The sequence below is a fragment of the Typopeltis vanoorti genome, chromosome 1 (genome assembly GCF_054136105.1).
Source record: "Typopeltis vanoorti isolate ZY-2024b chromosome 1, IOZ_Tvanoo_1.0, whole genome shotgun sequence".
In the NCBI taxonomy this organism is placed as follows: Eukaryota; Metazoa; Arthropoda; class Arachnida; order Uropygi; family Thelyphonidae; genus Typopeltis; species Typopeltis vanoorti.
The window spans coordinates 122,766,690-122,779,328 of NC_143549.1; the positions used below are offsets into that span (position 1 = coordinate 122,766,690).

The window sequence follows — 12,639 nt, forward strand, 5'->3', positions numbered from 1 at the left end:
AACAGCTATTTTTTTCCGGCAAAGTTGATAAATTAAGGGGATAAAAATCCCTTATTGTTTTTCAGCCAGTATGCGAAACTCTAAGATCGAAAACTACGATCTAAGCATTTCATGCCGACGAACTATCGGCGAATCCAAGCGTAAGTGACCACTTGGTAGTACCACACCAAGGCAACTCGATGCAAAGGTGCAGCAAGCTCCCTCACTATTCTTGATATTTTCTCATAATGTAAAAACACACAGCTCCTATGAGATGTAATACTGCTTTATATTATGAGAGGTCACTACCCAGACCAGTTTCAACCTTTTTTTTTTTGAGGTCTCATCAGTGAGTAGCTAGACCTAAATGATATCAAAGTTTAAGTGAAAAGAACTTGCATACCTTCCCTATATGAATCAAAAAAGGTTGAAACCGGTCTGGGTAGTGACCTCTCCTCATAATGTAAAGCAGTATTACATCTCATAGGAGCTGTGTGTTTTTACATTATGAGAAAATATCAAGAATAGTGAGGGAACTTGCTCCACCTTTGTATCGAGTTGCCTTGGTGTGGTACTACCAAGTGGTCACTTACGCTTGGATTCGCCGATAGTTCGTCGTAGTTTTTGATCTTAGAGTTTCACATACTGGCTGAAAAACAATAAGGGATTTTTATCCCCTTAATTTAACTTGTACAAATTGTAATAATTAATAAAAAAAAACAGTTGAATAATTTATAAGCATATAAAAGGATATCACTTGTAAATCGTTGCCGTGCCATAGGTTCGCCATCTAGGGCCTAGCATACTATATATTTTCAGCATTTCACTTTCATAGTTATAGCCTTTTTATTACTGATTTTCATTTTGCACAGTAATTATTTATTTGGCTACAGACTCAGCTTGTGGATTTGCATATAACATCTAGGCTATTTAAAAAAATTTTTTTTTTAAAGTTTTAATGACACTCTCCTTTATCATCGTTATCCACCATGATGAATAAGAACAAAGAGATAACTTGCATCCTTGTTATACCTGATATTACATCAAACTACTTTCCTATATGTGCTAAGTTCTACTTGCTGCTGAGTACAAGTTATATATGTGTATATATGAGAAACAGGATAAAAGTAAGGCCTCTACTTTTTTCCTCAGAAAATATAAAAATCATAATTAATTTCCTGATATCTGCTCTTAAGGGATGTTTAAGCTACTATTACAGCACTACATGATCAACTTTACATTATTATTAATGAAAACTTGACCATGTAATCTCCTATCAAGAATTTTCCTCCAAATTAGTATATTACTTGTTAGCACTCCAGTATTGTATCTAACATTTCGTTCTTCTAAGGCACTTCAGATTGAATCAATCCACTTATATCTTCATCTTCTTCTGGGTCTCTTTCCTGCCATCTTGATATCAAACATTTGATTTACCATCCTTTCCTCTCCCATCTGTTTAAGTGGCCATACCACTTTAGATTAACTCTGCTCATACGTTCTTCGATGCTACCAATGTCCAGTTCTTTTCTAATATCTTCATTTTAAATAAGATTCTACCATTGCTGCTATCTGTTCACTTCTTTTAGACTTTCACTTCTCAGAACTCTCATATCTATGGTCTACTGCAAGTGCTTTATTTCTAACCAAACTCTCAGATCCACAACTTAAAATTGATTTGAGCACTGTCTTGTATACTGCCAGTTTCTTGTTTTGTCCAATTTCTCTCTTATTACATATAAATTTATTCATCTGTCTCCAGCTTTGCTTATTCTGTTGTCTATTTCCAAATTAAATTTGGTATCTTCACTAAAAAAATATGCCTAAAATAGCTGAAATATTTTACTTGTTCTATAGGTTCTTGATTGAAAATGCATCTGAAATTTTGTTTTCTATTTTCATAAGTTTGGTCTTTTTATTGCTGATTTTTAAGCCACATTTGTTATAGCTGTTACACAATTTGGCTACAGAACCCTGAAGACTTGCACTGGATGAATTTAGGAGTACAACATCATTTGCATAAAGCAAAGATTAAGTTTGATAGTTTGCATTGTAATATCAAGGCTTAATGCTACTTTATTTCATAATGAGATCCACATAGATGATGTATAAGAGTGGAGATAATATGCATCCTTGTCTTACTCCTGATTTTACCTCAAACCATTTTTCTGTATTTGGAATACTTTATGGGATACTAAGGCAACAGACGTGAAGTCATTAGCTTCTATATACAAGTAGCCCAGTCACAAGGTGACTTCACGTACAAACTTTGTTTGCTTAAACTTGGATAGAGGATGAAATCAAGAATATATCTTCTTGGCATCTTTAATTAATAGTATAACCAAGTGGACAAACTTTCACCAATAATCTAGAACTACTAGTACTTATTAATGCTTATAATATTTATTATGTAATAAATTTGCATAATGTATTCTTCTACTTAAAAATGTATTTTGTTTTTGCAAATTTAAGATATGAACTGATGACAGAATAGCTTCAATTGAATTTCATAATAGTATTATGTGATTTTACTGAAAGGTATCATAAATCAGGAATACTAAATAACTGAATAAAAATTTTTAATTACAATAAAACATTACAGATTTCAAAGGAACTCATGTTTATTTGAATCGATGTTTTATATTCCCAAACCCACAGACACAGACAAGGCACAATACAAATTTATAGTCTGAATAAAAATATATAGACTTTATCTTAAAGAAAATCACAAAAGTTATTAACTATAGAGCTTTTCTTTATAACTACATTGTGCACGCATGAAAATTAAAACTTTCAGAGCTAAGAAACAGTTTTTTTTTTCCCTTCTTCATTTTCTTTTCTCTGAACAAAATGAAATACTAGAAAGTTTGTTTCTTTTACAAATTTCTATATATATGTGTGTTAGTGTGTGTGTGTGTGCATGCATTCTACACAACAGTGTAGTGATAGTGACTGTTAAATGCAGTTGAATTTGATGCCATTCTATGTTTTAACTAGATCAACATCTGAAATCTGTAAAAGTGCTAATCACAGGCATCACTTATTAAAATTCTTTGAAATTGCTTTTTACTTTCAGGAAATTGAGGCTAACCCCCCCAACCTCTCATGACTTATTTCACCAGACTAGATAGAGTATCTGTTGAAATTATTAATTTTTAAACATTTCTTTCTGGATTTGCAATATCCATAAATTGATACATTTATTTTTGGTAAAATAAGAAAAAAAAAAATACTGTACATTTTTTTTTTTTTTATAGGCTTTACAGCATTCTCTATGGATTTGTTACAGACGTAATAATTCACATTTGCTGTGTTGAATTACCATTCCATGTATTATTTTCATCTTCATCACTGTTTTGATTACAGAGACGAAAAACATTGCCTTCTCTTCGATAAAAGTTATTTGATTGCTCTTTGCCAGCTTCACGGTTATGTACACCAGAACTGTATAAAAAGAAAAATAATTATCATGAATTTTAGTTTAATAAAGAATAAAGAGTAAAAATAAAATACATAAATATTTTATTTTTACTCTTTCACACACACATGCACGTTTCTAGAAAAGCACTATAACTTACTGATGAACTGACTTCTCTAGACAATCAAATGTTTTGCTTTGCTTTTCTTCATGTATGTTATGGCTTATGTTATGAAATTCAATTTTATCATGTCAGCAAGGTGGTCGATAAGTTCTGGGCCTTGACCATAGATGGCAACACTATTGGCAATATTTTTTTTTCTAAGTTGGTACATCTGTCATAAGCAAAAGTGTTGCCTGCATCCTTTGAAATGGATAAAATTGAGTATCGCGCAATTATAAAATTCTTTCTAAAAGAAGGTATAACGCCAAAAGAAATTCATTCAAAGTTAATGGGCACTCTTCTCCTTCATTGTCGACAATTAAGCTCACTTTAATTTGGATTGCCTCTTTAACTTCCCGAGTCTATCATGGAATTCTGACTTTTCTATCCTTACAGACAACCCCCACCACATCTCTCTGGATGAATCCATCAATCTATTTTTCATGGTTTGTCACTGAATCTCCAAGTTTGGTTATTGTTTTCAAAATCTTTCATTTTTCTTGAATGATGTTTGTGTATTTGAGTTTCACCTCTGAAAGCTGCTCTACTTTGATTCATTTTAAAACTTTCTTACACACTCTTCTTATTAATATGAAATTCAATTTTATCATGTCAATACTAAATAGTGATCACTTTCTATTTCAAATACTTTGTATACTCTTGTGCCTTGAACTAGTGGGAAATCATTGTTATCAACAATACGAAGGTGGTCTGAAAAGTTCTGGGCCTTGACCAGACCATAGATGGCAACACTATTGGCAAGATTTTTTTTCTAAGTTGGTACATCTGTCAAAAGCATCCAAGTGAAATTGCAAGTCATTCTATCAAGTAGTTTGCTTTATACAACTGTCTGAAGTAAAAGTGTTGTCTGTATCCCTTGAAATGGATAAAATTGAGTATCATGCAGTTTTAAAATTCTTTGTAAAAGAAGGTTTAACGCCAAAAGAAATTCATTCGAAGGTCATAAAAGTTTACAGACATTCTTCTCCTTCATTTTCGACAATTAACAAATGGGCTGTCAAGTTTAAACATGGCCATACCAGCCTTGAAGATGATCGACGTGAAGGACGTCCAAAAAGTGTAACACCAGAAATCATTGATCAAGTGCAAGATATGGTATTGGATGACCGGTGTGCCAAAGTGTGTGAAATTGCTGAGACTATAGGCATTTCAAAAGAACGTGTAAGATTTTTGCATGAAGAATTGCAAATAAAAAAGCTTTGCGTATGATGGATGGTGCGCTTGCTCACAGCAGATCAAACACACATACTTGTATGAAAATCTCTGAGCAGTGCGAATAAAAGTGATTTTGTGCATCGATTTATTACTATGGATGAGACTTAGATTCACCGTTACACACTAGAATCCAAACAGCAGTCAAAACAGTGGACAAGCCGGTTGTTCCGTACCAAAGAAGACAAAGTCGGTTCCATCAACAGGAAATTTCATGGCATCGGTGTTTTGGAATGCTAAAGGCATTTTGTTTACCAATTATTATCTTGAAAAGGGTAAAACAATAACCGAAGAATATTATTCTGATCTTTTAACCAGACTAGATGAAAAAATTCTTGAGAAAAGACCCGGTTTGCAGAAGAAAAAATCATCTTTCATCATTACAATGCACCTGCTCACAAAGGTGTTTTGGCAATGGGAAAATTAAGGGATCTGCACTATGAATTGTTGGAACATCCACCTTATTCCCCAGATTTGGCTCCCTCTGACTTCTATCTCTTCCCAAAACTAAAACTCTTCATCGCTGGTCAGCATTTTTCTTTGAATCAAGAGGTGATTGCAGCTGTAGAGGAGTACCGGTATCCCTCAATTAAAGCGATTAATTAATCCCTCGATGTTATCGCATATATCAAAATCGTGTTAATCAAATATAATAATCGATGGTAAAAAGTACAATTCATTTATGATCGATTACTGTACTAATAGTTTGTTTTATATGACACTCTTTTAGGAAAGATAAAAAATGAATGCAAAGTAAATGTTTAATAAATACTTGTACCTTCATTAGTAACTGCAATTTTTTTATCAAAAGAAGTTATCAAGAGTCGTTTGAACAGTTTTAGTTTTTTTCTTAACAGCATAAATTCTACGATAACAAGAAAATTGACTATTCAGACCTCGTCAAACAAGCATTCTTCGGTTAACATCTGGATCCATATCCATTACTTGCTGCTTAAGCGATTCTAAACTGCGAAATATCCCATCCAGTTCTTTGATTGTTATCTCCTTTGGAACCTCATCTTCACATTCCATTTGTTCGTTGTCTTCATATGCGCGTTATTGTGAAATTTCAAGAAGATCGTTGTCACTGAAATCTTTTGAATTTGAATCCAATAATTCTTTAACATCTTCTGCATCAATACCATCAAACCAAGGTCTTCACCAATTGCAACGATTGCCTCAATCACGTTGTTCACAGGATTTTGAAAACAACCTAATTGTTTTCAAAATTGCATGTTTAATGTTAATTTTTTTTCCAAAATTCTTGAAGCGTAATCACATTTTCTCCCGTTGTTGTTTCTACTGCCTTTAAGAATGCCTTTTTAAGAAAGTAGGCTTTAAAAGTTGCAATGACGCCCATGTCCATGGGTTGTAGCAGTGATGTCGTATTTGGTGGGAAAAATAAAACTTTCACATTCTCACACAGATCATTAAGAGAATTTGGATGACCAAGTGCGTTCGTTATCTAAAAGCAAAAGAGCTTTGAAAGCTAAGTTATTTCTCTTGCAATAAGCTTCAACTGCCAGGCAAAATTAAGACCAACCAATCTTCGAATAGACTTTGGGTAACCCAATCCTTCTGATTTGACCACCAAATTACAGTTAAAGAGTTCTTGTTACATCCTTTTAAAGCTCTTGGGTTCTGAATTTGATAGACAAGCAGCGGCTTCAATTTAAAATCTCCATTGGCATTCCCTCCAAGCATAACAGTTAAGCGATCTTTTGATACTTTATAGCCAGGCTGCGCTGCTTCTTTTTTTTTTATATAAAAGTTCTAGGTGGCATTTTTTCCCAGTAGAGGCCAGTTTCATCTACATTTGGCGGTAATCATAATAATTTTCTTCGATAATTTTCTTTATCAGCAGTTGCAGCTTCATCTGTTATTTTTACATTCTTTAGTCCTGCCCTAGATTTAAAATTTTCAAGCCAGCCTTTGATAGCTGCGAATATTGAATTGTTTTCTTTATATTAGTCTCTTTAAGTCTTGAAAACAGGCTTAGAGCTTTGGCCTTGATATTATAGGCACTAATTGGAATTCACTTTTGATTGCAGTCTTCCAGCCAAATATATATAGTCCGTATTGTAGACTCGTTAAAACCAAATTCGCTTCCGATCTTACTTTTACTTTCACCACGTTTAAATCTATTAATTATATCAAGTTTTGTATCTAAGGTAATTACTTTCCTCTTCTTTTTTTTATTTAACCACCTGGTTTTGGGATTGCTCTTATTCTTCGACATGATCAACGGGCCGTAAAATTTTCTAAGAACGTAATTTGTAAATATGTACAGCAGAACAACTGGAGCTTGTAATATACGCACTCTTAATGCTGGCAGTAAAGTAACTGGCTGGTACTCAGGGAGCACGGCTGCGTGGGAGGTATGACGTCATCATGCTCACGACACGAGGCTTATGTGTTTTTGATTGGTAAATTTAAAGGTGCGTTAATCAACTTTTGCCGCGTATGTCAAGGGATTGCCACAATTAATTTCGCCATGTTAAGCAAGGGATACCGGTATTTTGCAGATCTTACTGAGAACCGCTACAGGGATGGGATAATGGTGCTGGAATAAATGTCTTAAGGGAGATTATGTTGAAAAATCAAAATAATTTTGAAAATTATAAATTCATTTTTTCATTGTTAAGCAGAAAAATTTTCAGACCATCCTCGTATAATAAATTTAGTTTAATCCTTTATCCAAGTGTGAGCAAACAAAATTTGCACCTGAAAATATCTTCAGGACTAGGGTAATATAGTACAACACTGGGCAGGGCAACTTATAGCAAAGGTGGACCAAGCTAACATCACTCCTATCTCAGTATCTCCCATAATGCAAAACACATCTCCTTGTGGATATGTATAATGTTATGCATTAAGAGAAGGGCCACTACCCAGAATAGGTAGTGGTACAATCTGGGTAGTGACCCTTCTCTTAATGCATAACATTATACATATCCTCAAGGAGATGTGTTTTGCATTATAGGAGATACTGAGATAGGAGTGATGTTAGCTTGGTCCACCTTTGCTACGAGTTGCCTGGTGTTGTACTACCTTACCACAGTCATGAAGATATTTTCAGGCGCAAACTTTGTTTGCTCACACTTGGATAAAGGATTAAACTAAATTTATTATAGTCTAACCAAGTGAAAAATAAACTTTCAACATCTTTCTCTAAATCCAAAGTAATTTAATAAAAAGGTGGCACACCTTTTTGCAACTCCTATAGGTAAAGATGACCTCGCTACTGCTTCTGCCTGGTATCTCCACTTCTGGGCCTGGCTCCCACTGAAGAGACCTCAATACAGGTCGAAACTAGTCTGGGTGTTATCTTGATCCACCTTTGCTACAAGTTGCCCGGTGTTGTACCTTATCCCAGTCCTGAAGATATTTTCAGGCGCAAACTTTGTTTGCTCACACTTGGATAAAGGATTAAACTAAATTTATTACATCCTCGTATAGGTAACACAAAACTAAATGAAACACATGGACAAAAGATTAGAGTCCTAAACAGATAGGGCACCCTATGTGGGTACCTGTTGGCAGCCTAGGATATAAAATGGGATCTTGAAGTATTAGTGTTTACTTTAGTTTGGGAAGTTTTATGCAACCATGTTTATTTAAATTAGGTTGATTTCTGAGAACATCAAATAGTCTTTCTCTTCTCAATTTACTGCGATGTAGCATGGTGGGGCTTGAAAGTCCAATTATAATAATTACAGTTATCCAGCTAAACCCACCGGGAAAGGTACACATATTCGGTAAATACAAAAAAAAATATGCTCTCTCTCTTTTGCTTAACTCAAACTGAACAAGCAGAGCGAGTGCATGGCAGGTGAGTAAAACAAACGCCAGACTGCCAAATGATTCGGCTGGTAGTGTGGTTGCCGCCACGCAGGCTCACCATTAGTTGAGCAACTTTACCGCAAACAAAGAGACTGTGAAATGGCAATGCAAAAGGAGCATGTTTTTCGTCTCTATTAATTAAATTATTTATTCATTAGTCCCAATTAAATGCTATTCATTTGTACTTTAGAGTTTTGCGAAAAAAAGAAAACCCAAAAACAAAACATGTAGGTTTTTGAGTTTTTTTCATGACTCAGTGCCAGGTCATGACCCACCATTCGGGAAACGCTGGTCTAGAGTATATAAAGTGTTGGAAGTTCACCTTTTGGCAATTCGTATAGGTAAATATGACTTCTCCATTACCTCCACCTTAGTATCACCACATCTGGATCTGGCTCCTATTGACAAAACCTCAATAAAGGTCGAACCCGGTCTGGGTAGTGGCCCTTCCCTTAATGCATAGCATTTCCAACATCTTTCTCTAAATCCAGAGTAATTTAATAATAAAGTGAGACACCTTTTGGCAACTCGTATAGGTAAATATGACTTCTCCATTACTTCCACCTTAGTATCACCACCTCTGGGTCTGGCTTCCACTGATGATACCTCAATAAAGGTTGAAACCAGTTTAGCCCTTCCCTTTAATACATAACATTATACAGGGTGTTCGGGATAAATTTGACAGTTTCGTAAGGAAAAAGAAAATCTTCTTTGTATCTATTAAATTTAATGAATTGACAAAAAAACATTACAGGCAGAGTTAATTACAATACTATCAACAAGATTTACTCAAAATAACCACCATTAGCATCAATCACAGCTTCAATTCTGCTTCGGAACCTCGAACAAGCTGATGCTACAGTCTCCCTGGGAAGGGCCGCAAAAACTGTTTTAATTTTATCCATTAACTGGGCTTTTGTATTACTGGAAGTGCGATTGGTGTCTTTTTCAATTGCGCCCCATACAAAATAATCCATGGGGTTAAGGTCTGGGGAGTTTGGAGGCCAAACATTTGGACTGGTGAAGTCGTAGAAATTTTCAGACAACCATTTTTGACTTTTCCCAGAGGTGTGGCAAGGGGCCGAATCCTGCTGCCATACATACGGCCTACCATTGGCTACCCTTGTTATCCAGGGCTTGACTACAGTTAGAAACTCCACGAACAAAGCCCGAATTCCAATGTCAGGGTTCTTCAACACCTGTTCCTGCAGATTTGCGAGGAATTCTGCTGTACGAACGCAATCAGATCGTCTGCTAGGGATCTTTCTTCTTGCTACATCCTCGTAGTCACCATTGCAAGTCTCTAGTTCATGCCTGATTGTTTTTACTGTATTCAGGGAGCATTGGGCAGCAGTCGTAATATCCTTATTTTGATGGCGGGCACGAATCATCATGATACAAGTTATTCTCTTCCATGATTCAGGTGGGTTCCAGCTATCCATCCTTTCTGACATCTTGTATATGAATGAAGAAGGGTCCAAACTTTTAAATGAAGAGAAGTGTGTGTTAATACATGTAACTTACGGAAAAATATAATTAATTATAAATATGTCAAATTTATCCCGAACACCCTGTATATGTCCACAAGGAGATGTGCTTTGCATTATGGGAGATACTAAGACAAGCGACGAGAGCTTAGTCCACCTTTACCACGAGTTGCCTCAGTCCTGATGATACTTCAGGTGCAAACTTTGTTTGCTTAACATTTGGTTAAAGGATTAAACTAAATTTATTATAATTTATAAAGTGCTTTGTTCCTGAAAGTTGATCTACTATGGACAGACAGGAAGATGAGTCAACATCTGCAGTCATTACTATGGTCAATTGGGCATTACGGACAATGTTTTAGATATGGCTCATAAAAAGACCACCATGCTCCATTGTAGTAAATTTAGAAGAGAAAGGCTATTGGAATTTGCAGCTGCACTCAGAAATCAGCCAAATTTAAATAAATATGTTGCATAAAACTTCCTGAAATATTGGAAGCACTACTACTTTGAGATCCCAGTTTTCATTCTAGGCCATGAACAGGTGCCACACAGAGGATGCCCCACCTAGTTAGGACTCAAGTCTTTCATCCATGTGTTTCAATGAAGTTTTGTGTTACCTTTGTGTGTATGTTACAAGTCTCATGTTGTACTTTCTGACGGTGTCTCAGTGATTGACATGAAATACTGGAAGCTTCGAACATGAATTTCAGAGTTCAATATGATAGAAATGTTTCTTCTTCTGGTTGAGTGGACCTCCTCACTAATGAGTCTACTGACTCATGGAGGTTATTTGTAATGTGTGAGAAAAAATCAGTAACATAGTGAATTTGCTCCTGGGGGGGGGGGGGGGGGGGGCATTGCTAACATTCTATCAAAAGAGCATAAAACTGATCTGTTTTTAACACTGGTTATAAACCCGATACATAAATTAACTTTTTTTTTTTTAATAAAGGTCCTTTCCATACCTTTGAAATTAAAGGGCTGGAATATGTGGATGTGTCGAGTACACAGAAGAGAGCTGTATGCAAGAGATGGCTTACATCTGAATACAGGCATTTGGAGAGACTGTTTTCTGGGCATGTAGTAAAAGCATTAGGAATAAAGGAAATGAGTTCATGGCATTGAATGACTCAGTCTCTCCAGAGATTGTTGGCATAAGTCAAACATGGTTAATATTTTTTCATCAGGATAGGGAAGCTAAATGGTGGTGGTGGTGGAGTGGTTCTCATGATAGACGAACTGTGCCCCTCTCAGGGTGAAGAATCTGAGTGAAAATGACACTAATAGCTTTGAGAGTATATTGCATTCAAGATAGAAGTTATAAGACAGAGATATTTAGTGAGTTGTGACCAAGAAATATAGATGATGAGCAGGAAGTATTTAGGCAAAGCTTGGCAAATGCAAAGTGAAAGAATGCTAAATTAAATTAATTTTTGGACTTCTTGAGAGATAACTGCCTTAAGTAGCATGTGGCAGAGGATACAGGAGGGAATCAAGTTTCAGATTTGGTCACAGTATCAAAGGAACTGACTTTGACTGAGATGTCATACTTGCCACCAATTAGTGAGAGTAACCATGTAGCCTTGACTTGTAGGATGAATAGGCATAAAGAAGTATCAAGGTGAAAGGAATTTATATGAAATTATAAAGCAGGCAAATATCACTGACTTAGAAACTAGCTTGCACACAGATGGAAGAATGTGAAAGATTTTTTTCCTCCCACATTTGTGTAATTTTTTTGAAGCCTACGTATCAATGTTTATATGTACTTAGGTAGTTTGCTAAATCAAAAATAAGTAGATGTGTAATAAAAATCATCATCATTAAATTCCTTACATGTACCCTCAAGGGGTGCACAGGATATGATAGTACCTACGTGAAAAACTTACATCACCATCAACTTCCTAGCTACGATTTTCCTCCAAATCAATCTGTTACCTGTCAAGACTGCAACATTATCAGATCTTATACTTCTGTATATATATATGAGGCTAATATTCTTGAATGGCAGGCAGTCTCAAGTAGAGTGATGTGGGCAAATATCAGAATGAGGAACTGGATAATGAGACTTATTTGTGCCTGTGGTTCCATAGAAAGTTCTACTAAGATAGAAGTGAGGAATTTTTTTGAGGCTTGAAAAAGCCTCAAAAAAATTTCTTTCTCTGCTACTCAAAATTATTTCTTACTCTGCTACTCAGGGATCTAAGTAGCAGAGTAAGAAATAATTGTCAGACATACAGAAACATTTGGGGAAAATTTGGAGAAAAGAGTAAAGCTAATAATAATGGCAAATACCTGTTGGATTTCTGCTCAGGATATGGACTGGTTATTACTAACACAATGTTTCAACATAAAAATGTGCACAAATTCTAAAGAATGTTCTAAAGTGAATAAAAGTTAACAGCTCTCAGATGTGAACTGTAGACTAAAATACACAAACACTATTCAAGAAAAAATGAAAGAGTTCGAGAATAGGAACCAAACCTTGGAGATTCAGTGGCAAGTCCCGAAGA

General features: G+C 35.4%; 1 protein-coding gene across 2 annotated transcripts in view; it reads right to left on the reverse strand.

The window, feature by feature from the left end:
* Window positions 1-2,541: 2,541 nt before the first annotated feature.
* The window catches only part of LOC150110374 (UBX domain-containing protein 4), a 202,467-nt gene continuing 192,369 nt past the window's right edge, over window positions 2,542-12,639 (reverse strand). The window contains exon 14 of one of the 2 annotated variants that reach the window (XM_090399088.1): window positions 2,542-3,423. In XM_090399088.1, the coding sequence (XP_090255214.1) occupies window positions 3,279-3,423 (145 nt within the window). In that variant the 3' untranslated portion in view covers window positions 2,542-3,278. The remainder of the gene's footprint in view (window positions 3,424-12,639) is intronic. The other variant, XM_090399098.1, reaches the window with a different exon arrangement.